Source organism: Dunckerocampus dactyliophorus, chromosome 17 (genome assembly GCF_027744805.1).
Source record: "Dunckerocampus dactyliophorus isolate RoL2022-P2 chromosome 17, RoL_Ddac_1.1, whole genome shotgun sequence".
Classification (NCBI taxonomy): domain Eukaryota; kingdom Metazoa; phylum Chordata; class Actinopteri; order Syngnathiformes; family Syngnathidae; genus Dunckerocampus; species Dunckerocampus dactyliophorus.
The window spans coordinates 9,340,653-9,368,409 of record NC_072835.1 but is presented as its reverse complement, the minus strand read 5'-3'; the positions used below and the strand labels follow the sequence as shown (position 1 = coordinate 9,368,409).

At 40.8% G+C, this 27,757-nt stretch overlaps 3 protein-coding genes across 12 annotated transcripts in view; 2 read left to right on the top strand and 1 right to left on the bottom strand.

Annotated features, from left to right (window-relative positions):
- tjp2a (tight junction protein 2a (zona occludens 2)) overlaps window positions 1-1,884 on the top strand; it is a 48,463-nt gene extending 46,579 nt beyond the window's left edge. For all 8 annotated transcript variants that reach the window (XM_054758123.1, XM_054758119.1, XM_054758117.1 and 5 more), the window contains 2 exons: window positions 1,171-1,256; window positions 1,366-1,884. In XM_054758123.1, the coding sequence (XP_054614098.1) occupies window positions 1,171-1,256; window positions 1,366-1,522 (243 nt within the window). In that variant the 3' untranslated portion in view covers window positions 1,523-1,884. The remainder of the gene's footprint in view (window positions 1-1,170; window positions 1,257-1,365) is intronic.
- Window positions 303-24,665, bottom strand: LOC129170477 (amyloid-beta A4 precursor protein-binding family A member 1-like). Its single transcript, XM_054758125.1, has 13 exons — window positions 24,367-24,665; window positions 15,490-17,313; window positions 14,179-14,502; window positions 13,133-13,172; window positions 12,689-12,834; window positions 10,354-10,386; window positions 10,145-10,231; window positions 9,862-10,062; window positions 9,266-9,445; window positions 6,425-6,637; window positions 6,237-6,356; window positions 6,028-6,168; window positions 303-5,459 (listed from the first exon to the last, which is right to left on the bottom strand). The coding sequence occupies exons 2-13, from the start codon at window positions 17,272-17,274 to the stop codon at window positions 5,388-5,390; spliced, it is 3,342 nt and encodes a 1,113-aa protein (XP_054614100.1). The 5' UTR covers window positions 17,275-17,313; window positions 24,367-24,665; the 3' UTR covers window positions 303-5,387.
- Window positions 3,380-27,757, top strand: part of LOC129170479 (MAM domain-containing protein 2-like) — a 43,161-nt gene continuing 18,783 nt past the window's right edge. The window contains exons 1-5 of one of the 3 annotated variants that reach the window (XM_054758128.1): window positions 3,380-3,689; window positions 3,795-4,105; window positions 4,468-4,535; window positions 4,625-4,767; window positions 26,421-26,596. The gene's annotated coding sequence lies outside the window, so the exon portion shown is untranslated. Of the gene's footprint in view, window positions 3,690-3,794; window positions 4,106-4,467; window positions 4,536-4,624; window positions 4,768-23,797; window positions 24,639-26,420; window positions 26,597-27,757 lie in introns of those variants that run through there. The other 2 variants (XM_054758130.1, XM_054758129.1) reach the window with 2 other exon arrangements.

Here is a 27,757-nt window from a genome sequence, read left to right as displayed (position 1 = left end):
TACAGCATATACAAATTGCAGCAGACTTTGTGAAAATTAATGTTTGTGCCATTCTTAAAACTTTTGGCCGTGACTGTACAATGAAACCCGGTTAAGTCGACCAAATTAATCCACCGTGTCCATTCCACTGTGTTCTTATTACTAAAAAGTGCCTTCTCAAGTCAACGTTGAAATAGTCGACCACTTTTGTTGACATAAAGGGTCATTTCTATGGGAAATGGGTCAGTTCATGTTGACACGTGTTGTAGTATTAACTTGATCATTATCGCTTGTGTGTTTTTGCAAAATGAATGTGGTAGTGATGTCAATAAAAGCAAACGAGGAAAGGAAACTAAACGGATCTGCCATTTGCACGCAAAGCTTTGGCATAGGAACATACAGTAGGTCATTTATTCTTTCATGGTAGACTTTGCAGACGTCCTTCTGTCCCGTGTTTCGCAACTGACAAATTGTGCACTTATGGAGGAGAATGATGCAAAAGGGTTCAAAAATCCTTCATTAAAGCAAGGCTCTTCTTTTTTTTTTTTCATTTTCCAAATATTTAATTGATGTTCTTGTAAATTTTCTTTTTCTCATAATATTATGACTTTATTGCCATAATATTTTTACTTTGTTTTAGTAAGATTATAACTATTTTCTTCTTTTTTACTCAATTTTCCAAAAATTGCAATGTTGTTTGATTTGGTATTTAAAAAAAAAAAAAAATTATTTTATTTTGAATTCTGAATAAATATTTCCTTTAATATTTCAACTTTATGCTTCTAATTTTTTTCACTTGTTATTACGATTTTATTCTAATAAAATTGCAACTTTTTTCCTTGTAAGATTACAAGTTTGTTCTCTTATTATGACTTTAGTGTCCTTTTTTTCATTAAATCACTGCTGTTTTTTTTCTTTTTTTTTCCCCAATTAGTTTTTTTGTTTAATTGTATTTTTAAAATGTGCAACTGCAAATGGCCCCCGGGCCACACTTTTCACACCCCTGAACTAGAGTGTCACGTAATGGAGCACAGATCTCCATCAAGGCTCAATTCAATTGTGGTTAGTGGAATTGTTCGAATGGAAACACATCCTATGACTCCATGCAGAAGGAAGATGTCTTGGGGTGTTTTTCCCCCCCTCCTGAAAGTCGTTCTGACATATCTGGGTCTTGTTGCTTTCGCTCCACAGTTGGAAATCGCCCAGAAGCATCCGGACATCTACGCCATCCCGATAAAGTTGCCCAAACCCAATCTCAACCGTCCTCAGCCAATAGGGTGAGAGCGTGGGGTCCCATTGTCAGAAATATGCAGCCTCTATTTATCAGCCTTTCCTTGATTCACTTTGTGTGTGTTTGGGTGCATGTGCATGTTTCTATCTTAACAGTTCCAGCTCCAACCCTGAGCCACAGACTCCATCCAGGCAGCATTACCCTGAGAGCAGAGGGCATGAAGAAGACGAGGCAGAGTACCGCAGACAGCTGGCTGACAGCAACAAGAGAGGATACTACAACCCCCAGAAATACAAAGACACTGAGTTGTAGTATTTTTTTTTTTAAACCCCGATTATGACACACTGATGAACTGCACTGCACATTTTCTTTTGTGTGAGTGTTCTACATCATCTTTGTTCAATCCACACAACCTGTCCTAACTACAAACGTACTGTATTCATTGCTTCTCTATGTATGTATATATTACTTTTTAATCTCATGTAAACATTGTTTAGTGAACAGTCAAGCATCTTTTGTAGAAGAAACTAACCTGGTGATCTTTGCGGGGTTGTTGTCTCCTAGCGGGACAAGAAATCATGTTACCCTCTGTCCCCTCTTGTAGTGTGGATGCCTTTTCTCTCTTTGTGCTTGTTTTTTTTTTTATAGAAAAAGTAAATATATATATTTTGTATGAACATCAAATTGAGGGAATCAAAGTTAGTTCTGAGCAGTTGAGGTTTTTATTTGTTTCGCATTGTACAAACTTCTTTCAATATTGGTTTTGAGATGTAGTTGTGTCATGTGATTTTTTTGTGTACGTGTACCTCCACTTTATTAGAGAATACGTGTGTGTGCGTGCATTCTGGGAAGCAGCATATGTTCAAGTGCCTTTATCATAATAAGAACAAATCTTTCATCAGATACTGTAACTGAACCCCAGAAGCTTAAAAATGATCTGATTTGAGTCATAATTTACTGGAACTTTTTGTTTTGTCTTACGCCATCTGCTTCTGTTGTCTTATCTATTAAAAATAAATGAATAAAAAGGGCAAAAATATGCAGTTAAAATATGCAGAATATAGTTCCAAATCTTGAATGAATGCTTTTTTAAAAATTATTTCAGGTTTTAATTAGTTTGAATTATTGATCATAACAGTATATTTTCTTATCTACTTGCAACCATCGACTGTTCTTATATTTCAAACAAAATATATTCTCAAGTCAATCAAATGTGGTACAGTATATGGTATAAGACAATCATGGTAGTGCTCTTTTAAATGAACGTTTTTGATTTTTCTTTGTCTGCTATGGGGGATTTCAAATAAATGTTTTGGGTTTTGTTTTTTTTTACATTAACTATGGCTGTGTCTCAATTTCCAAACTTACTATTAGCATTTTGAGTGCGTAAGTGTGTTCACGCTTCAGAAGTACCGCAGTACCCGGATGTTGCACGACACGCCCCAAATGGTGAGTATTCTGTGATGAACTTGCAATCAACGCCATTTTGGCTACAGAGGGTGGGACTAACTCGTGTGGAATTCACAATTTTAAAGGAAGAGAAGCACGACATAAAGTACGAAGTAAGTCCTAAATTTATGAGAACAAAGTCGTAAATTTACCCCAAAAAAGCACGTAATTTTACGAGAAAAAAGTCGCACTATTACAAGAATAATGTACATTTACGAGAATAAAGTCCTAAATTTACGAGAAAAAGGCTGTAAATTTAGGAGAAAAAAGTCATAATGTTATGTGTCAGAGGGAATATAGAGCATGCAGTAGCTCTTCAGGAAGGAAGGAAACTTTCTTCCTACTTTCAGGCAAGATTTTATAATGTGGCAGCAAAACAGAGCAGTTGAGCACTTCTCACTTCCGCCTTCCTTACACCACCCCCTCCACATGCCCAAGGCCAAAGGTCACATAAATCCTTCATTTTCACAGCTGTCTCATCTCAATGCCTGCAACATAGTTTTTTTCTCTTACATTTACAACTTTTATTCTCAAAAAGTCATCAATTTTTGACTTAATTGTCATAAATGTTTGACTTTTCTCGTAAATGTACAGTATGTATTTACGACTTTGTCATAAATTTATGACTTTTTTTTACTCTGAGATTTTGAGAATAAATTCGTAAATTCATGAGAAAAAACAATATTACGAGAAGTCGTAAATTTACGACTTTATTCTCAACATCTCAGATTATTTAAATACTTTGTCGTAACAGGCATTGCTTGAGACAGCTATGAAAAGGGGGTATTTGTGTGACCTTTGGCCTGAGGCAACAACTTTTTTCTCGTAAACTTGTGAGACACGTGTGACAATTAGCACACTTCCGTACTTACGCTAATTTGTTTGAGTGCATACACACTGTTGCCAACTCAGTAAGAAAAGTAGCTATTGGCTGTCCCAGAAGTCGCTAGATGACGTCATCGGCTATTTGCATATTACTTGCCTATGATGTTTTGTAGGAAAAAGCATAACCTCATAGGAGAGACAAAAAGTGAGTAAAAAAAAACTTAATTACATTTAGAACAACAAATAAACGTAATTCTTGGTTTAAAATTGTCCGTCACTTCATCAAAATACAGTGTTCCCTCTTTTGCAGATTCACTGTTTTGCTATTACAAGCCGACTCTGGCCCTTTAAGAAGAATTGCACAGTGGGAAGTTGAGTGTCCTATCTCTTCCCTTGCTCGCCTGTCTGCACCGCCCATTGTTTTGTGCGTCTTGATTGGCTGTAGACCATTGTCAATCAATCTTCTTCCTGCCGCCTGCGTGTCTCCTGTGTCATAGCTAGCTTGCTTGCTAGCTTGTAAATTACTCCTCAGTTCGAAGGACTGTAGCAATATGTTTTAACAAGGATACAAAACTGGCGCCAGGATGAAAAGGCACGGTCATAGGACAAAAAAAAATACCCGTAAGTGACTTAATAATTTCTTGTGTCCTACCTGTAGGTTGATCATTAAAATTCAAACAAAGTTTTGAACTTCTATGAGAGAAATGTAATAAAATGTTAATGCCTGTCTGAGAAAAGTGTATAAAGTCTATGGTGAGGGGTTTTACAGCCTTAAAACATATATAATCATTGTAAAAAAATATATGAAGTTGGCTACTTTGCTGATTTCCCTTATTGCGGGCTATTTTGGGAACCTATCCCCCATGATAAACAAGGGAATACTGTCAAATAATTTTAATATTTTTTTCTCTGCTAGTGCAAAGTGTAGACAGTGTAATAATTACATCCAGACTTGCCTCCAGCCTCCACCTTTTATCTTACAGTTTGGACTACTTGTTGAATTCATCCCACGACCTTCCATCGTCCATCACATGTTCTGACACACTGACAGGTAAGTGAGCAACTCCCAATGAGGTAATGAGTAGTAATTTCATGAAGATTAAGAAACATTTACGTTTTAGATCTTGCTCTGTAAAACAGGGCAAGATCCACCATGGCGTCATCGCGCCTCACGCACGTGTGATGGATGCGTAGAGCTCCACTCTGCTCTCGGTGTGCCGTAGGAGCTGACTTTGGGGCGGGGCGGACCTCTCAGTGAGAACACAAACTTCAGAACAATATGTGTAAGTCCCCAAATATCAGATACCAGGGAGAGTCGCTTTTGAGATAATAGGTCGTCAACAGGGTTTGGAATGTCGCCAGAGTTAGCGACAAAGTCGCCAGGTTGGCAACACTGTGCATATGTGGGTTCAAACTGAGAGTAGCAGAAAGGGTGAGACTAACTAATAATGCAATAATTTCATTTGCATTACAAATGTCATTGTGCAAATGATTCCAAACTAAACGAACTTGTCCTGCATTTTCTGAGTTTATTCGGTAGAATTGTGTATGCTTTGATGCTTTACTTCAACATTGAGCTTGTCCTGACAATGTTTAGGGCCAACATATTTAGTGTACATATGACAGCTATTTTATTTACTTATAAAGTGACATTTACGCTGTTTTGCTGCCTACTTTATGCACAATGAGACCCATGATTTCTCTTTGGCCCCGTGTACTGTACCACCACACAGGAACACGCGGCTTTGAGGACAAAAAAACTAAAAAAAGTCTGTCACGGCGTTGATGTCCATGTTGTTGTGCACGATACAGATTAAGGCAGGTTGCGTGATGTCAAACAGGATGCGACGTGGTGAAAGCTAGTTGAAGGAGTGAAAGCTGGATGAAGAGTATGTGATGAAGGTCAGATGTATACAGGCTGCTCCTGTGCTGTGAGCAGGCGGTACATGGCCGCAGGCATTGTCTTCATGTGGATCTGCAGCAAAGACAGACAACATTGTTACTCCAATGATGTCTTTATACATTGTCAGTGATTTGTTTTAGAAAGCTCTTTCCATAAGCATGCTGAGCTTTGCTATAAAAATGACAGTGAGGTAAATAATTATTGCTGATTTTGTTATCCATTCTTTTTTTATGATGGCTTTATTTTAACAGATATCATATCTATCACTGATATGCGTGGCAGAAGAAGAAAATGCAACTGTACGTCTACACCAGGGGTGTCCAAACTTTGTCCACGGAGGGCCACCTACTGAAAAATGAAAAGATGCAAGGGCCACTTTGTGGAAATGCTCAAAAGTTAGACATATTTCAAGAAAAAACTGCATCTCAGCTTTCATATGGGTGAAACAGCTTATTAGCATGAGGTAGTCATTGCTCCTTTTTCCCATTTTTGCCGTTGGTTTTTTTTTTTACCGCTGATTTTTACAGGTTTCCAGTTTTTTTTATTTTTATTTCTTCTCAAATTATATTTTTAGAATGTGCCGCACTTTGCACACCCCTGGTCTACACCATTTATGCTATGCATTGGTTTGGACTTATACCTCTCCCATGGCATTAGACAGGATCTGAACAATCCTTTCATGGGGGGTCGCCACAACACTCTGACTGTTGATCTCGATGATGCGGTGACCAACACGTACGCCGCCCCTCTCAGCGATTCCTCCCCTCATCAGGCTGCAGATCTGCACGCATGTGATACAACACGTTTAACAGGAGGCACTTGACATAATCGTGAACATAACATACTCACAATGCCGTTCTGGACGCTGAAGCCCAGCTGGTATCTGAGGTCCGGCCTGCGAATGAGCACCATGGTGACGGGCGGGCACCTGACAATGTTCATCTTGATTCTGCACTGAGACTTCAGCCCCTGAGGGAAGACCGAGTCAGATTCTCCACAGAAAACTGAGGAAGTTTGCTTGGAAAAAGCCACCATACCTTGATGATGCTTTGGCAGGTGCTGAGCGGCAAACCCACCAGGCTGGTTCCATTGATGGTCATGATTTGGTCGCCTATGTTAAGTCGACCGGACTTCTCGGCGGGGCCACCATGCATCATGCTGGCAATGATGACGGTGGGAAGGATGGATCCCCAACCCGACTCCACAATCACCACGCCCAGAATCTCTCCTTTCTGCTTCTCGATGTAAACCTGAGAGCAACGAAACAAATCCAGACAAAGGTAACTTGGACCAGTCTCTCCTCTCCGCAGGGGATGACCTTTCAAAGGGGGTTGAGGAACATTTTGTGGGACCCTTTTACAGCAGTAACCCCCAATGCAGTTGCTCATCTGAACTACCTAAGACCATTGGAGAAAAGCCTCTCAAATACTGTAGAGTGGTACCTCGCTTATCACTTGCCATGTGATTCAGTTTTCACAAATTTTGCCCCAGTTTTCGTAAAGTTGCGAGTGCCAGCAATTTGATAAAAAGTGAGAAACACTATTGAATTCGAGAAAGTGTGCATTCCTCGCTCATTGTCGTATTCAAGGAGGGTAACAATTATAATAAATGTTTATTTTTTTCTCTTTCATTTGTCATTTAGGCCGCACGGTGGTCTAGTGGTTAGCACGTTGGCCAACACAGGAACAGTCTGGAGATGAGAAGACCTGGGTTCGATTCTCCCTTGGGCATTTCTGTGTGGAGTTTGCATGTTCTCCCCGTGTGTGTGTGTGGGGGGGTTTTCTCCGGGTACTCCGGCTTCCTCCCACATGCCAAAAACATGCATGTTAGGTTAATTGACGACTCTAAATTGTCCATCGGTATGAATGTGAGTGTGAATGGTTGTTTGTCTATATGTGCCCTGCGATTGGCTGGCGACCAGTCCAGGGTGTACCCGCCTGTCACCCGAAGTCAGCTGGGATAGGCTCCAGCATGCCCCCGTGACCCTAATGAGGATGAAGCGGTATAGAAAATGGATGGATGGATTTGTCATTTATACTTATTTTGCATTTTTAACCTGCATGCAAAACTATAGTTACTCTCAATAAAACATGTTGTCACATGAGACATAACAGAGACTCACACGTTAGCATCAGCTCTTTAAACGTCCTGTGCTGTACAGTACGCCCTGTGATTATTGTCTCATCAATGTAACATTACTGACACCTCGTGACCAGTGTAGAATACTACATACATACAGTACTACAGCCATTTTTAGTCCTGAAAATGCTTAATTTAGGAAACAAATAAGTAAAATCTGCTTAAATATGCATATAGCAGGTCATATTCAGCCTTTTGGAACGAAAACTGAGGAATCATTGTATTTAATGTGACGTCTGAACTCCCTAACAGTCTAACCTCCAGAGTACATATAAAGGAAGCAGTTATTAGGAACCGGAAAAGTCTACATTTTAATCCAAGTAAAATGCTATCAGACAGGGGTGACCCAAGTGTGGCCCAGGGGCTAATTTGCGGCCCGCGGCTGTTTTTTTATTGGCCTGTGGCACATTCTAAAAATATAATTACACACGAAAACTAAAAAAAAAAAAAAAAAAAAAAAAAAAGGGAAGAAAAAGTTGTAAATATTCACAACACCTATAATAGCAATATTCATTGTACGGTAACTTATAACATGAAGCTGAGATGCAGCCTGTTTTATGTATCATTTGTTATGTTAAAAAAAAAAAAAACATATAAAAATGGCCCCCGCACCCTTTGATTTGTAAGTATGCAGCTCTCTGTGGCTGTTTTTTTTTATTGGCCTGCGGCACATTCTAAATCTATAATTTAACAAGAAAACTTTAAAAAAAGGAAAAAAATAGCAGTTATTTTATGAGAATAAAGTCAAACTAGAGAAGAGAAATACGCTGTAATTGTAATCGTGATTTTATGAGAATAACTTTGTAATGTTCAGGAAAAATAATGTAATTTTAGTAGCATGAATCTGAAATACAGTATTAAAGAAGAAAGACGTTACTTTTTTAAAGTCATAATATTACAAGAAAAACATTTTAGGAAAATTAGGTTGCAGGAAAAGTTATAATGTTATGAGAATAAAGTGAAAATATAATGGAAATAAAGTCATAATTACGAGGAGAACATTTACAAAAACAATGGTGAAATAGTTGGAAAATTTAAAAAAACAGGTATCGAAAAAATACGAGAATAAAGTCCAAATATTACAAGAAAAAAGTCGTATTCAAAAGAGAAATAATAATGTCATTTTAGTAGCATAGAGTCGAAATATTAATCGAAAAACATGTGAGCAATAATATGAGAAATAAACAAAATAAAGTTGGAATTTTTGGAACGTTAAGTTGGAGAAAAATGTATAATATAACAGAAATAAAGTCATAATATTACGTATAGAAAATTTATGAAGATTATTTAAGAAGGTTGAAATATTTGAAAAACAAAAATGGGGGGGGAGCGAAACCGAAATTTATACTAATAAGCTTTTTCACCTATATCACAAAGTTGAGATGCAGTTTTTTCTTGAAATACTGTATATACAGTATAACTTCTTAGCATATCTATCTCTGTTGCTTTACAAATGATCAAAGTTGTCCTTGCATCCTTTCATTTTTCAGTATGAGGCATCAGTGGAAAAAGTTTGGACACCCCGCACTAAAGTGTAGGATGTTTGAAAAACTACTGATTGCATTTATAATAATACCTGTGCAATATACTGTGTGTGTGTGTGGGGGGAGGGGGGGGGGGGGGTGTATGTGTGAGAGAGAGACGGGGAGAAATGTTCTAGCAAACCAAACATGTAAAGTGAATCTTGAACCCGATATAAAAGTCCTCAGCACTCTGCTGCCACCTGCTTGCGCACTTACATCTCTACAGTTCTCTGACTTTGAGAAGTGGATGAGGTCGTCGTTGTACATGTCCTGAGTGTTGAGCAGGTCGCTGTATTCCCTCTGGCTCAGATCCTCTGGGTCGATACCGTTGGCCCTGAGGAACTCCTGGTAGGCCACGCTGAAGGACTGACCAATGGACTGAGCAATCAGCTGAGCCTGGAGAAAAAGAGGGCGAGTTTTATCATGAGACAACGTAAATAATTTATTTACATTCCTTAAAGGAACCCATGCCTGAACTTAGATACAGCGTAAAACACATTATTTCATTCTAATTTCATTATTTTTAATTTTGAGCTGGAGTACTTAGATTGTCAACATAAACGGGGTGGACTTAAATGGGTTCCACTGTATATAAAGTGTGGGACCTAGCAAGATAAATTGCAAACATTGCTAACACCAAACAATAAAGCAATGCTTTTATGATTCCAGCTTGTGCAGGTGTCCAAAAGTATGTTGGTAAACCTCACTCCCTGACGCCTTGAGAGTCGTGCTGGAGATCAAGTTGACAGCTCGGGCTTTTAGCTGGATGGCGCTCGACTCTCATTCTGCAGACCCAGGCGGGTTACACTTACATCCTCGGACTCAAATACGTGACAGATCATCCTGTAGAGCCGTCTGTCATCATTGGACATGGTGGTTTGCTCAGCCGTGGTGTCCAAGTTTTCGTGCGTGCTGCGAGACCGGACCATCTTCCCCCGGGCCATCAGGACCACCATATTACCGATGTCAGCTATGTAGGAGATAGTCCTAAGCGGCAGGTCCATTAAAGACTCCTATGTAAGGGCAGGACAGTACATTTTCAGCAGGTCTTACAATAGAAATGATAGCTTAGTATGTGTATTAATGTATCTCAACCTGAGTGTCTGCATTGAGGACTTTGATTCGTTGCGTGGACATGAAAAGATCAACCTCAGCAGTGGGCGGAGTTTCACTGTCAGGACTCTGCAGGGATACAAGCGACATGCTGATGAGAAGATTGCAAAATCTGTAAAATCTTCATCAATTCATCCAAACTTCCATTGAAAGCAACCTTCCATTAAAAGTAGAGGCTGAAGAGAATTTACCTTTTTCCTGTTCTTTGCTTGCTTCTGAGCCGCCTGCACAGTCAAAGAGCGGAATTTAGCTTTTAGGCAAGGAAGGACCACATAGAAACAACATTTTCTAAGAGGTAGTTTGCAAAATTTCATTTCTGTAAATTAACAATAATAATTATATATAATAATAATAATAATAAGGATAAGCAGCATAAAAAATTATTCCGCTTATCCCAGGTCGAGTCGCCGGAGCAGCAGCCTAAGCAGGGAAGATTTCTCAGAACAGGCGTTCCATGGCCAGTTGAGAGACATAGTCTCTCCAACGTGTCCTGGGTCTTCCCCAAGGCCTCCTACCGGTTGAACATGCTCTGAACACTTCCCCAGGCAGGCGTTCGTGAGGCGTCCCGACCAGCTGCCTGAGCCATCTCATGTGGCTCCTCAATGCAGAGGAGCAGCAGTTCTACTCCAAGTTTCTCACGGAAAACAGTGCTTCTCACCTTATCCCTAAGGGAGAGCCCAGCCACTCTACGGAGAAAACGAATTTCAGCCGCTTGTACCCACGATCTTGTCTTTTCGGCCACTACCCAAAGCTCATGACCGTAGGTGAGGGTAGGAATGTAGATCAACTTGTAAAGTGAGAGTTTTGCCTTTCAGCTCAGCTCCCTCTTCACCACAACAAATCAATGCAGAGTCTGCATCGCTGTAGACGCCGCACAAATTCGTTTGTGAATCTCGCTTTAGATAACTACAAATGCTAGCATTTGGTATCAAACATTACCGATATACAAGAAATGAAAATGATTTTTAAAGACAATGCAGCCAAAGTCAAGGCAACATATTAAAAAGTTTTCTGCAATAGTCACATTTTGTAATGATTCATGAAATAATAGTTTTACAGGCGGAAATGTACAAAACCCGCATTTCTATACTGTAGTGGAGTTCAGGACACGGAGCAAAGCCATCAAACTACTGACTTTTTTTCTACATAACTAGCTGTTACAAATTAACAGATAACTTTTGTTATAGATATAGAAATCTTACTGCCGAGTCAGTTTATCCGTAATCAGAGTAATAAAGATGGAAGTCGCATCTATGTGTGTAGCTTGAGACGTCTGCTCACCACTTTATCTTTGCTACGTGAGGAGCACCTGTGTCTGTAAGTAATGTGCAGCTATAATGATATGACGCTGCGTGGATTGAGAAATGTACAGTATTTTAGACAGCAGTGTTGTTTAATTACCACACTAATTATGTCTATCTTGAAGATTGTCGCTGCTGTGTCAGTCACTGCCTACTACACACGTCCGATTTTCAGTCACGTTTCAGTTTCAATTTGTGAATACAAAAATTACTTTTTGGTGTTGGAATACGGCTGATATATTTCTACACACCGAAATGCGTCCAGGTGTGGTGTCACATATTAAAAGTGTCTTCTTCGAGATCATTCTAACATTTATTAAGTAAGTTTGTATTGTAGCATATACATGAACATTTAGACTTATTTCAGCTTTTGTAGCTTTAGTTTGTTTCCTTGTTGATGTAAACATTGCTCCCTCCCGCTGGCTTTGTCTTGTGAATTTAATGCTGTTAGGAACGTAGCCATGACTCTCCTAATAAAAGAAAAGTTCCCTCTGATGATATCTCAATCATAAACACCAGTAAATGTGACTTATAGTCCGGTGCAATTTATATACTGTATGTTTTTTTTTCCTCTTTGTGATGCATTTTTTGACTTATGCAACTTATATTCCATATATACTACCTATACAGTAGTTCAGAAAATACGGTATGTTTCTTACTATACAGTTTCTCAGGCCTTCATAGAGATGATGCTCACAGTTGTCATTCAAGCATCCAGAAAGAGTTCAGCTTAGTTAAAGTGTTAAGTATTGCATGTTGGGTTGAAAGCATGCGTGACATCATGTGCAGGGACTGCAGCCAGAAGGGGGGATATTTGCTCTGTGGATGCTCACTGGTTAAAATTTTATGTAAGATCCACTAGCGCTGAGGAGAGGATGCTGTGTGACTGTGGATCAGCAGCAATGACCCGTGCATTATTCTTCTACATAAAACCAAGGGACCCGCAGGAATGAGGAGACAGAGCAGTGTTCCCTCTACTATTATATTAGGGTGGCATCCCAAGAAGGTCACATTCATTTCTTTTTTATTTCATTTTCTATATTGTGCCAGATTGCAACATAAGTAATCATAAGTAATCGTTTTTTGCTCACTTCTTAACAGAATTACTCCTGGCAGTCAGCTGAAACAATCATGGCCATGTCCTTATTTTGTAAAAATGTGCTATTTGTGAAATACTTTTTGAAAGAACATACAGTGTTAAGCTAAATATGTATACTGTCCTTACCCGCACTCTGTTCATGGCTTCCTGCGCCTGCTCCATGCGGGCGCTCTTTGTTGGAGTCCTCTCTGAAAGAAGGTGCGTGCAGCCCAGGTAGGTTGCGGCAAAGATGATGCCATCAATCAGATCTTCAGGGTCACATGGTCCTGGGACTGTGCAGATCATACGCACTCATTAGACACGAGCATTTGGCCATTATATCAGCTTTTGGGAAGACTGTGTGCATTGGAATAAATTTAACCTGAAGAATACCTCATATTTTCATTCCGTGACCAAACACAACAAAACATATTTTTTTAAATAGTTAAGAAGTTATAGTACGTATTCAGCTTGGCCATAATTTTGGTAAATGTGTGAATACATTAATAAACCTAAAACTGTAGAATTGTAATGTACACTGTTATGTAATCATGGGGGTGGAGGTGAGAATGTGAGAAGTGTTCTACTCACTATCCACAAATGTGGGAAATGGAGGAAGAGATCTGCGTATCTGTAAAAAGACACAAAAAATATATTTTGTGGAAGGTTCTTATGAATGCTGTGTCTCCTTGGTATCCACACAAATGTATTTATTGCAGAGAATAACCTGCCCTGAATAATAAGCATTGATTATTCAGGGCTTATTTTCAGTTTTAGGGTCATGATTTCCCACAAACCTTTGTTGGAGTCCCATGTTGAGATGTTAAGACTGTCAGACTGTCTTTTTTTTTTTTTATACATACACCCCGTGGAGCTAAGAGATTACAGAGATTTGTCTCAGAAGCCTTCTCATCAACATGCCGCACTGGACTGTGTCGCAAATGGAATACGGTTTTCTTGTTCCCATAAATCCATTGAAAACTTAATTTTTGCCTGTAAACACGAGAATCACTTGAGAACAAGTTACAGTGGAAGACTGAACTGTGGAGCTCACATGCAGCCACACTACTCTCAACAACGGACTGTCGCGGCCATCATTTAGGATAAAGATCGTATCGTAACGTCTACCCCGACGTTGTAAGGGTGTTGTTCTTTTTACTACTAATACAAAACTGTCTACTGTTGCTCGAACCACCACGATAAAACAACATCAGCAAACTAAAATGTCCCCTCTGCATGGAGCCGTCCTCCTACTCCTTCACACACAGTTACATTCAAAGACATTCGGAAATCTCAAAACTCTTTACACTACACATAACTGCCAGAGTCAGTACATGTGAAAGGATCTGCTCCTATGAAAGTGACAGTAATAACCAAGGAGCAAAGTGGTCTTATTATTGCAATGGAAAGGTTGGCTTTTAATTTTTTTTATTAATTTTACTTCTATTTCATTACTTTTTCATTTAATTCTTTTATTTAGTGTTCTGTTACTGTATTTAATGCCCTTAATGTGTTCTGTGTACAGTGTGAGTGACTAATTGCACAAAATGCATCAAAGTGGCCCCCTGCATCCTTCAATTTTTCTGTATGCAGCCGCTAGTGCAAAAGGTTTGGACAGAAGGTGTATGGACACTCACTTCCTGGACAGACAGCTGCTGTGGTGAAGGCTGAACCTGATGCGACTGTTGAGGTGGATGTTGTTGATTCTGTTGGTGATACTGCTGTTGTTGTGGTAGATTTGGCTGTAAGTGTGGTTGAGGTTGCTTAGCCACATCCCTCTGTTGTGACTGGCGGCCTTGATGCTGATGGTTGTTGCGTTGAGGCTGGTGCTCGGGATGTTGTTGGGAATGGAGAACTTTGGATGACTCGTCCTTCAGCGGACTGCCAGACTCCTGATCACACAATGATGCATGCTGAGATGGAGACCTTGACGCTGACTGGGAGAGGGACTCAGGAGAAGACTGTAGAAAGGAAACAAAGGAGGAAGAACAGACTACTTAAGTCTGAAAAAACACAGTGCAATAAATCAAAGACTGTGTGAGCCACAATTTCTTGTAGAAATGTGTCACCAAACATTCAGTAGTTGAACTATACTATTTTGTTCAAGAAAGCAGGTGGATTGGTGCGGCTTCTGCAGCGATGTGGGCTCGTCGGCTCGTTGTGGTAAAAAAGGAGCTCAGCCGAAAGGCAAAGCTCACAATTTACCATTCGATCTACAATGCTACCCTCATCTATGGTCACAAGCTTTGGGTAGTGACCAAAAGGAAAAGATTGCTGGTACAAGCAACCAAAAGGAGTTTCCTCTGTAGGTGGCTGGGCTCTTCCTTAGAGATCAGGTGAGAAGCACTGTCATCCAGGGGAAACTCAGAGTAGAGGCGCTGCTCCTCTGCATTGAGAGGTGGCTCGGCATCTGGTCAGGATGCCTCCCAGATGCCTCCCCGTTCAGGGCACGTCCGACCGGTAGGAGCCCTCGGGAGGACCGAGGACACGGGGAGACTATTTCAACAACTCGTGATCTGCCGGGAGGCGCTGGACAAAGCAGCCTGGGAGAGAGAAGTCTGCTTAGGCTGCTGCCCCCCCCCCACCTGACCCCGGATAAACGCAAGAAAATTATGATATGAGGGATAAGAGTAATAAAATCAACCACTTTCAAAACCACAGGCTCACCACAAGGCTGGAGCCTATCCCAGCTAGCAGCCTGGACAGACCACAACCACAGGCCTGACAGAGAGACACACCAACATTCACACTCATACTATGTTTAATTGGGAGTCTACATGAACCTAAAATACAATACATGTTTTTAGACTGTGGGAGGAAGCCGGAGTACCTATAGAGAGCCCACATGAGCACAGGGACAACATATTCATTTGGACCAGACCTTAGTGTGGTGAAAGTGACTATAAACATTAAGTCAAGTGAGCAAGAATGAAGAGGGTCATACTTACATGGCCTGCCATCATCTGTAGTGTCTTGACTTCCTCTGTGGGGCTGGTTTCCTGCCTCATCACCCAAATGGGCTCCACAGGCTTGTCTGGTGTGTAAGGGGACCGCACAGTTTTCGTCTTAACCTCCTCGATGGCCTCCCTGATGTCTTTTATCACTAAGCTAATGGTGTCTCCAGATACCTCTGCATTGGGACCAACCTCATCCATTGTCTCACCTGGTCTGTTCTGTGCAGGAGGTAGATGCTTGGTCAGTGCATCTGCTTGTCTAGGTCCATTCCAAAAACTTTTCTGGATGGGGCTTTGATGGGCACTACCCCCCTCTCCATCAGACTGGGCGTCATAGTGGTGCAGCCTGCAGCCGACAGAGCTGTCCACATGGGAGGGATGAGAACCTCGATCCCTGCCGCGCCTTGGTGCATAATAAGTGCCCTTGATAGGGGAGGCTTTTTGTACATTCTCCTGTCTATGGCTGGTAAATAGCTCACGATGGGACTCCTGCTGGGCCTCATATGGCTCAGTTTGTTGACAAGACTGCATGCCAGGTTCTCTGAGTGCCTCAGAATATGATGTCTTAAGGGCTTCTGGAAAGGATTTGCGATGGCATTTTGTCTCTGACTCCTCAACAGACTCGAGGTAAGACTTTTGGTGGGATTCTGTATAAAAGTCTGCATAGGTCTTGGGGTAATATTCAGAGGGTGATTCGGAGCACTCGTCTTCATCTTCAGGCAGCAGGTAATTGTCAGGCAGAGGGCTCATACTGGCATCCTCACTGAAGTGGTCCAGCTGGGGGAAAAGTGGAGCATCAGGTGATGATGGAGGCGTAGGGGACTGGAGTGGAGGCGGGCTGTGGAGAGGTCCATCATTACTGAGAGAAGCAGCGCTTTCTGTGTCCGAGCAGAGATCAGTGATTTCACTTCCCTGAGCTTCAGCATCGAGAACACCATCCATGATTTCCTCCTGATTTTCCACCTCCTTGACTACATGAACATCTGCTTCATCGTGGACTGTCTGAAATGTGTCATGGCTGCAGATAGAGTTATCTGAGGTTGAGTGATGATCTCTTCCATCCTCTGAAGGTTCTGGCTTGTCATTCTCCTTAACTTCCTTCATGTCGTCTTCACAAACTACGGCAATTTCCTGGAAATTCTGTTGCTGGTCAAGATGTGCTGGTTCTGATGTGAGGTGGGTAGGGGTGACCACAGCAACAGGAGTCTGGTAGGGAGATCCTCTGTCCTGTATTTGGTCCTTTAGAGATTTGTCTGTCATGTTTTGCTCTGCAATGTCTGCAGGACCTTCTCTGGGTTCTGCACCTGATAAAGTCTGCTGTATCTCTTTGATTGGTGGCTTCTGTTTGTGACCTCTCAGCCTTGGATTTGGGTCACCACGGCGGCGGTAACGGGTAACAGCTGCGCGAAGCTGATGGACAGGACGTGATTCATCGACTTGACTTTCATTGGAAGGCACCACATCTTGTACCGTACCAGGAAACTGAGCCTGGTTTTGGCCTTGCCCTTGCAGTGATGACCGCCGATGGCGTTGACGTGGTGGACCACGAGCTGAGTGTGGGTGGTAGTGATGAGATGGTTGTTTATGATGATGGTGATGATGATGGTGGGAATTCAACTCTCCATCTTGACTGTGCATCTGACACGGTCTCCAGGTTCGGCGTATAGGGGGTTCTCCAGGCACTGATCCGTTATTCTGCCTAGTACGCTGAGGAACCAAGGCTACTGGGCGTTCCTCACCTACTTCCCCATTCCCCTCGTCCGGGTACTTATGGCTCATTTTAGTGTGTTGATGTGGCTCCAGTCTTTAGAACTTACCCTGTAGATTCAATGAATGACAATTAATCACAAACTGCCAAAGAAAATGTGTAAAAGTGACCCTTTGAACAAAGACTAGGATGTTTGAGTCTGCAAAAAGTAAACCAATTGTCTTTCTTTGCTCAACGAGGGTGTTTACATGAGCTAATTACAAACAGCTGACACAAACTTGCAATTTATAAACATATTAGTGAATGTTGGAGCCTATCCCAGCTGACTTAGAGCGAGCGGCGAGGTACACCCTAGATTGGTGACTTACATATCAAAATATATATAATTTAGAATGTGCTGCCTTTATGCCTTTATTGCCTTTAAAGTGGTAGTGGTTGCTTTTTTGACGAGACCTAGTGGCCCCAATAGTTGAGCTTGTGACTCAGTTAGGCACACAAATTGAATGATACATCGCATACTGAAAACTTTTTGTTACGAAATACATTATAATACGCGTCTGCCTTGGAGACTGTGTCTGTAAATAATGTACAACTACAGGGTTTCCCCTCTGATTTTTTGAAGCTGTGGTGGTGGGCTACATGGGAGGTGTACTGCTGCCGCTGTGTCTGCAACTTCTTTTTAAAATGACAAATAGGTCTTTTTCATGACTTATTTATTGATTAGCTTATTTATTTAACTTTTTTCAACAACTAGCAGAACAGGAACCAAGAACTTTGCAAAACTGTTAATTTAATGGCAAAGTTGCAGAGAGGGCTGCCAACAGAGCGCTGGTAACAAGAGAGCAAGACTGTTAGGTGACACTTTAAAAAAGTAAGTTATGATGATGATCAATGATTGATGTATCCCATGAATGTAACAGCCACTTGTAGCTCCAAGCTAGCTAGATGCCGCCAGCCAGGCATTTAAACAAAAATGCCAGAAAGTGGAATGAGATAGCATATGACATCGATAGCATATGACAAGCTGCCGTCAATTGACTACACATTTTAGGGGTATTGCTCATTCTCCCGATAATAAGAAACAAAGTGAGAGTCAACACAAGACATGTCGTGTATCTGGTCGCATGCGCAAGTGCCAGCAAGGCACAGGCACAGGCGATTCCAAAATAAAGCGCAGTGAAATTTTTTTGGGATATTTTAAATCGTTTTCAAACTAATTATGGTCAATATCTGTGTAAATAATAAGCTATATACAGTAGGTATCTATATCGCATATACAGTATATCCATTCATACAATATATTTCTTCAAATTGTTAAAAAAAAAAGGTTTTAAAAAATTTACATTTTTAAAACGCGGTGGCTTTTATTTTGTAGCGGTGCACCACCACGATCACTTACATGTAGCATAAACCCTGAACTATAATGATATGATACCTGTTTGGGTTGAGAAATGTGGTATTTTAGACAGCAGTGTTGTTTATTAGGACACTAATTATGTCTAGCTTGGAGACTGTAGCTGCTGTGTCAGCCACTAACTAACTAAATACACACGTATGATTTTCAGTCTATTATATTTCATTTGTGGATATAAAAGTGAAGTTTTGGTGTTAAAGCACAACAGTTTGATAACATTCTATAGACCGGGATGCGTCCAGGCGTCATGTCATGTAGTAAGTCTTCTTTGAGAACATTCTGACAAATAATTGTCAAATAATAAAAAAAACAAAAAACACTTATAGTCCAGGGCGACTTATATATATTTTTTCCTCTTTGGGACCCATTTTTTGACTGATGTGACATATAGTCTGGAAAATGTGTCTTTCAAGCAATAGAGGCAAAATAGCAGGCACTCCTTGCCAACAACCAGTAGAAGACCCTGGTAATTCAGGCTCAAGATGAGGAAATTGCAGTGAAGCTAGGAACATTCGTCTAGGAACATTCCTACACCCAGTGTGACAATGTTATCAAAACAGACGCCCAGAACTTAGTGAGGGAAACGCTCCCTTCTACCATCACAATGTAGGCGCTGGACTGACCTGGCATGCTTATACTCCAGTTGAATGAAATTATTCTTAAACTGCATGGAAGCCTCCACAAAATTAATACTAAATCCCCGGTGACTTATATGGATGATTGGTGAACTTCCATCCATTTTCATGCATCCACCAGCAGCTGGCAGAACGAGAGAAGACAAAAGGTCAAAGAGGAGACAGGACGGGAGGATGAGGAGGGACATTTCTCTGATGTGAGATGAGACTTGACACAGAGCGATGGATAGGCCACTGATCTGAATAATAACTGTACTGGGACTTACAGGGTCACTTTTGATACCGATGAACTATGACAAGGCTATCAGAGTATCCATCAGTTATTTCCTGTAGTAGCCTTTGCCATGATCGCGCTGAGAGAGGAGACTTCCTGAATAAGGATAAACTGTGTAAGCTGATCGCAAGTAACAAAATGGTCAAAAAATGGTAATGTTTGTAATGGATAATGTGGAAACTTTTAAATAGATTCTCCAAGGTGCTCAATGAGATACACTATATGCTTTATACAAAAGTACAAGTATAGTGATTGAAGACAATATGAAACTGGATGTTGATAAATCGGATGTTGATGTTGATGATTATAAATTGTTGATAACAGTTTCTATCCTTCTGGGAGGATGTTGGAGTGTGTCTGCGGGCGATTGTCCTGCACACACTTGATTGCGGATATTCAGCATAAAGACGGCAGATGGTTTCCTTGTTTAACCATGCCACTGCGTGTTGCTGATCGCTCTTTCCTGAGACTTATTTCTGTGAACTAGTCCCATGTACTGTACAGTAATCCCTTTTTTTATCGAGGTTAATTGGATCCAGACCCAACCGCGATAAGTGAATAAGTGAAGTAGGATTCAAAAGGTTCGTAATTGGAACAAATAAAACCTGTTTCTGACTTTCTAAATATGGTTCTTAACATTATTAGATCCCTATAGACATGAAATAACACTCCCAGGGGTGTTACACTCCTCTTGTTCTTTGTTTACGGCACACTGCTAATGCGCAGGCTACGGGATCATTGCAGAAACACAAGAGACGGCCACGGCTTCTAGCATAGCATGCTAGCGAGCTAACTAGTTAGCCTCCAATTTATTTATTCTAAACTTAAGAAAGGGTTTCAAACCAAGTCAGGAAGAAAGACAAAGTAAGAAGCCAAATATTTATCACTTCCACGGGCAATAGGACAACTTTTTTTCACTGTCATGTCAGACATGCCATGGCTGACTCCGTGTAGTGTTGAAGTAATGTAATCTAATGTTATGCCTCACCAAAGTTACATGTCATAACTGATGCCCGATCATTTATGAATGATTCATTTTTGAAAAACCACAATAGAGTGAGGAAGTGAACTGCGATTGTAGCGAGGGACGACTGTACTGGTTTATCTATCTCGTTATCTCCTAGTGACTTTCTTAGCCTAGATTATTTTTGTTCTTTACAGTCATTTTCGTGACGTGAACCAGATTTGGCCGCCCAAGACCAGTTGAGGTGGCTACGCCATCCTGCAACCTGCACCACTCATTCCCCAGATTGTAACCACAAAGTTGGAAGCAAATAATAGTCAAGGTAGAAGGAAAAATTGAGGTTCATGGTCTTGCCAAAGTGGTGGGTGGTGGGTTTCGTAATCTAACAAACATAATAAAAAAAAAAACACAAGGACAAATGTTAATTTCCCCAAAGTTGACCCAGTAATCTGACCACAAACCCAACTGCCAGGGCAGAATGGAAGTCTGATAGATGATCCTCCCTCCCTGGAGTTCAGAGCCGGACGCCAGACGCTGGGCGGTTTGGGAAGAGGCTCACTGAGGAGGGCTTGGCCAAGCTGCAGATGGCCCAGCAGAGCGGTGGTGCATCTGCAGAGCTAAGTGCTACACTTCCATCTGTCAGGATGCAGTGAAAGCTGCAGGGAGGGGGATTTACTAACCCATTAACTCGCTAATCCACTCCTGACAAACACCCACTGACACCAACACACGTGCTGAGGACCTTGAGTCATCAGTAATCGCACTAAGAGTGTCAATAACGTGATCCTAAATTTGAGAGTGTCTCAATTTTGAGGCTCAAGCATTTTTGATGGTGAATATGATGCTTTCATTTGACTCCCCTCAACATTCAAATCAGCTGAGTATTTGCTTGTTTAACGCAGGCTAAGTCATTTATCCAATTCTGCACCCATAGACTCAAAGATTGCATAACAAGGGGCATTTTTCACAACTATTGCTTATTAACAACTAATGACCGGCCACTCGTGCGATCTTGTAATGCCATTGTGCACCTGTGCTACATAAATGAAGCTTTATCCAGTTACAGTATAACAAATATGGTCACGACAGGAGGTGGACTACATCCTGGACTGGTAGGAAAATAACTCACATTCACACTATCACAAACCAATTACAGTAGCTGACTCAAACATTTGTCAACCTGCAGCTATTCAACCCATAAGAACCCAGACACACTCCTGCTTAAAGTAAAATGATAGCGGCATTGCAAAATGTGCTTGCATTCCGGGACCACCTGCGAAACACTGCAAGTAATTGGTACGCCCATAAAAATGTCTTTTTCATACACGCAGCCCACATTCCCCCCACCCCCCCAAACCCTTCTGTTCACTTGACGTTAACGTTCTCCAATGATTTCGGATCAACAATTGCAAAAAAATGATTACATTAGATTCAGCTCCAGAACCCTCCCCAGATCTCTTTAATTGCCACTGTTCACCCACAACACAATCCAGGTTTTAACTCTAAATATGCCTCCCACACTTATTCAACGCATTTAAAGTATAAAATGTGTAGGGACTCACCACTGATGAATAATACAGTAATGTAAGATGATTGACTGTCGAAGTTAGTGCTTCCGGAGCCAAACAAACCTTTGCATCTCACAATACAAAAATATGGTGTATTCAAAAACCACGAACAAAGTGTGAAATCGCAACGCTTGACAAAAAAATAAACATTATCAATGAACCATAAAGACATAAACATGTCAAAAAATGTGGGCTTTTCTAACAGTGGTGCTTGCATGTTGAACATTTTACCTGTATTATCACATATTTTTAAATTATTACTCTTCCTGATCTCCTGACTGTGTGGCCAACATGCCAAGCACCGGCCACCGTGCGGCATCTCCAACTCACAAACTCGTCTGTTGTCCCCCTCGGAACGACACAACCTCATTGTCACTCGACTACAGCGAGGTGCATTCCTGGACACTCTGAACAACACAACGTCTTTATTATGCGTGTATGTTTGGTCTAAATCAATGCTTCTCAAATAGTGGGGCAGGCCCCCCTTGGGGGGATGTGGGCGCGGTGAACTGTCGGGGGTATGTGAGAGGCAGGGAGGACTTTGAATATTAGTGCAGACCTGCCAATGAATTTGACGTAGTCAGCATGCAATTTGACTCTTGAATACGCAAGTATGTGTCACTGTTGTTGGACAATTTGCTGCATTTTAAAAATCCCAGAAAATAAATCTACACTCAAAACAGTGCATTCTACTTAAAAAATTATGTGGTGTCTTTGAGCGCAGCCCCTCATGTCTCATAATAACAAAGTTAAAGTGTGATTCAAATGTTTTGCTACCATGAAAGAGACTGGTGTGTATGATGACATGTGTGGTATCTTTTAGCATGATTTAAATTGTCGGTTCCTTTGGAGCATACAAATATATAATGTCATTTATCTTTTTGTTCATAAAATACAGTAAAAAAAAGGGCACATTTTGCACATTGTTGCAACTGGTGATTAATCATGATTAATTTGAAAACTGTGATTAATTTGATTAAAATCTATAATCATTTGACAGCACTAGTAATTATACTGTACATACAATGCTGTTACTGAATAATAGATGGTTTTAATTTGCTCTGTGCCCACTTCTTTACCTTTTAAATATTGAGTGCATCATTCATCCTCTCTGGATTGTTTTCTCTCTCTCTCTCTCTCACCCACACACACACATACTTACTCAGCAAACATATGGCCTGCATTGAATTGTGTTTCTTGTATTGTGCCAGCATAATGGCAGCAACATTGCAACATTGCATATTTATTAAGGGAGGTGGATCGATCCAAACAGTGATAGTATTGACACCAAGGGTAGCATCAGCGGTTTCCCACAGGACTGCAATCTATTTGTGGCAATGGGTTGCACTGATGGCGCAATGAGCTCAGTATTTTTCACTTATCTTCCATGTTTATTTTCACTAAAATCAGTTTTTGCTGTGTGATTGATATGGTTACATTGTTGACATTGTTATGTTTACATATAGTTTACAAACTGAGTGAATAAGTTGCTGGACACAGGAGGGCTTTGGGGGGGGGGGGATCCAAAGGATCTGAGTGAGATCTAATAGGAGTTTTTGTAGATTTAGTTAACTTTTTGCATGATTTACAGTTTGTAATAAAAATGAATAACTGCATTATTTTGTTGATATCATAACATGATCTGTTATTGTTGTATTCATATATTGTCAAAATGTTCACTAACATGTTTTGTTTACCTAAAACCTTCAACCTGTTTTATTGATTACAATCGATTGTAATCAATGAAACAGGATGAAGGTTTTGCCTTTAATTTGTTGATCTATCATGATCATGATCATGATCAACAAATTAAAGGCGAAATTATAAAACCATTCAATGAGCTTGACATTTTTAAGTCAAACGTATGTGTCCTGACAATGTTTATCCTGTATTTACTTGGTATTGATGCCAAAATTTGCAGTATCGCCCACTCCTAGCACTTCGTGTCTTTGTCAAAGAGTACAGCGCTTTTATTTTGAAGGCCTCATTCGCCTCTTAAATCCTTCCAATGGCCTTGAAGGATTCTGTTATGTTATAAATGCTAAAGCAAAGCATTTAAACTAAACCATGAGAAAACAGAATAGCATAAAAAATAATGTACTTTAATGTACATAATGTTGTGAGTGGAGATGAATGTAATTGGACTTAGGAAATAAATACATCAAGAGACACACATGCAAGTGAAGCGATGTATTCAGATTATGTAAGATGTCACCTGTCGAGATGAGCCTCCGTACATTCCACTCGAGCAGGTGTCGGAACACAACATCGTGTATTCACAAACACACACTAAACACAAAGTCATTACCTGTTTGTTAGTACAGGATCTCCGGCCGTACACACATTCTGCCCCCTGTGTTCAGTCGCTCGGTCGGCTTGCTGCGGCAGTGTTAGTCCGTCCAGACGACAAGTTGCCCGGCTAACATAGAGAGCTGAGCCCCTCCTCCTCCAGCACGGTGACATCAGAGCGGATTAGAGATGCAGCAAGCGGATGCTGACATGGAGCAGACGCTTGTTTAGCTGGGAGGGAAGCTTCACACTCGTCATCATAGCGCAGCGATGGATGATCTACAGGAGCAGGTACACACGTACACACCGTCACCACCGGGGGCGCTGTATCCCGCTGTTGCGCTCAAAGTTGGCCGTTACTGTAAGGTGAGCGATACTGCAAATGTTGGTATGGAATCGATACCATGTACATTGCTCAAATATTGCCGATACTGATACCGATAATTATGAAGCACATTAAATGGTGTGCTTCTTCCTTTAATTTGTTGATCTTGACTATAATCGGAATTAAACACGGGATTTTAGGCCAAGAAAACATGTATATACGTATGGTGTTTCCCTCATTTTAATGCCAGTCACAGCCTCCCAGTGCAGATCAATAGTGCCTGTGTCACCTCTGCAATACAAACTAAACTCCAGTCAGTTCCATCCTTCCTGTTACCCTGACAACATCCACTTATGTGACAGGGAACTGATGTCGTGCAATACAATGCTGTAACACAACTATCTCTATCTCTGTATTTATGTAAAGAAAATAATGGTTAACTTCTGTGGCGGTGTTATATGTGCACCAATCAAAGTTTTAACACCTCCATCAGGTCATCAGAAAGTCTAATAGTTAATGCTTGGGACATGAATTTGTGCAACACAGCCTGCATTTTATGTAAAGAGTTCAGGTCAGTGCTGCTCTATTTTGAGAGATGACATCAATAATTACTGGTCCTTTCACCCTGCATACTGTACAATACATGTCATTAGTTATTTGCCACGCAGGCTGAACCCATTAAAGCACATTAATGTTTCATTGGCCCATATGCACACTTGATATCTCTTGTCATGCAGAAAACCTACAGTATATGGCCGCAAAGGAAAGCCCACGCGGCCGCTCTTGAGATCCAATTAAGATAGGCGTTTAACTGTGATGTCTTTGTTTCTACTCCTGAGAAGGATGATGTCCTTTTGATAGCACAGTGACGAGCGCTGAAGATCCAATCGATCGATCAATATCAGCGTCGGAGTGATGCTACAGTGATGAGATGGATATGTTTCAGTTGTCTTCTATGTTTACTGTTGTTATCATTTGTTACGTAACAACCCATAGTAGTTATATAATATAATGCAGTGCTACACTCTACTTGCATTTCTTCACGCTTCTCTATAGCATTTCAAATCGGGGGGATTTGACAAAAATTTCCATTCCCTGGGGGCGCGGGATAGAAAATAATTGACAACCACTGGTATAAAGTTTTGGATAAGTATCCGTATCGGCAACACAGGCTCTTGTATTTACTAGGTATCGGATCGATACGATTACATTGTTGTAAAATCATCAATAATCTTGAAAAAATTCTAGTATAAAGTATCGGTGTAAGTAATGCTGGGACAGTATTTATATGGTATTGATTTTGATACGGTTGCATTGTTGTACTTGTGTTGTATTGTAGGCAAAATCACTGAATAATCTTGACAAATTTCAAATATAAAGTATCGGTATCTGCAATACTGATCCTATATTTACTTGGTATGGGATCAATGCCGCAATTTGCAGTAGCGCTCACCCCTGCAAGAGTTCCAGTGGTGAGTTTGCATCAAGGGGAGGGGAGCAGTGTGCCAGCAGATGGTGCCGTTTTTCTTTCTGTTGGATATGTACAGCATTTGCTATTTAATACAGAAAAAAAATAACCAAATGAGTTTTGTGTATTAAACACATCCCATATACCAGCGTGTTAAATGACCAAGAAAAAGAGTCAAACTACTTATTACATAGCTAACACTTGCTTTTAAAAGTAAGGGCTAATGAAGCATTGATTGATGATTTTTGTTCAATGTTTATTTGCTTTCATCACTCATTAGCCAAGTGTTTATAGTTGCCGTAAAGAGGAAGAATTGCAACCATCCAGCAGTGTGCCTTATACTCTGCACTGGGAGCCAACCTGAGCCTCACCTCCGATATCCCGTCTGACTGTTCTCTTCCTGTGCTTGTCTGGTTTTCTTTATTCCTGTCAGCCAGTCAGTCACAGTAAAAGTAGGTAAGTGCCACGTTTGGGTCAAATTACTTGTACTAATGCATGTTTAAGTTGTTAAGAAAAATGGGCTCTAGATGAAGCTCTGGGTGTTCCCAAAGAAAGGCTGCAGGCTCCAAGGGGACTCAAAGTGCCACACCCTGTGGCAGTAAATCTACATGTATCATCATGCAAACATGAAAATCTCATGCAGTGATGATGACACATCCTGCCTGTCTTCTGTTAGTTATTGGCTTTGTGCAATAAGGAGATGCAAAATATTACTGTTTTGCTTGGCTTCAAAGTAAAAGACAACAAGAACCTGCGTGCATGGATACTGTACATCCCTGAATGCACTCTTAACTTCCAAAGAAGAAAGAAACTTCTCAAAGCTTCACATAAACAGTTAACCCCACTTTTTTTTACCAGACAAATCATAATTTGCCTTCAGAACTCGGCAAGGAAAAGTTGGATTGTCAAGAAAGAGCGGTCAGGCCTTTTGGACACGATCTATTGGAAAACTGCAGTCAAATACAACAATGATAATTCAAGTAAGGTTGGCATATAGAGCAAGAAACTACCAGAGACTACCAGAAGCACCTGTTAGTTGTATGCCAACAATTCATGGCAAAATAAAAAAGCTCCAACTTATGGTTTCACAGGGACAAAGCTGATGTGAAAATGTAAGCCTGAATGGATGTTTGTCTTAATGTGCCCTGTACTTGACTGGTAACCATTTCAGGGTGCAGGCTCCAGGCCACTGTGACAGGACAGAACAGGATAGAAAATACAGTGGTGTGAAAAAGTGTTTGCCCCCTTCCTGATTTCTTATTTTTTTGCATATATTTGTCACACTTAAATGTTTCAGATAATCAAACAAATGTAAATATTAGTCAATGAGAAATAAGGGAGACCTACATGGCCCTGTGTGAAAAAGTGATTGCCCCCCCCTTAAAACATAACTGAGAGTAATTGTGATAAGTGGCGATTGCCCTAAGACTGCAAGGGAAGCTTAACTTCCCCTAAAATGTCGACCAAAAAAAGTGGTGAAATATGTACTGCTGTGTGTACATTTCATTGACTAAATATGCACTAGAATACCTTCATCTTTTGTTCAGAATCAGCTACTTATCACACGTAACTGACACGACTTCCTTCTCATTCATCCCCGCCACGGCGCTTTTACAC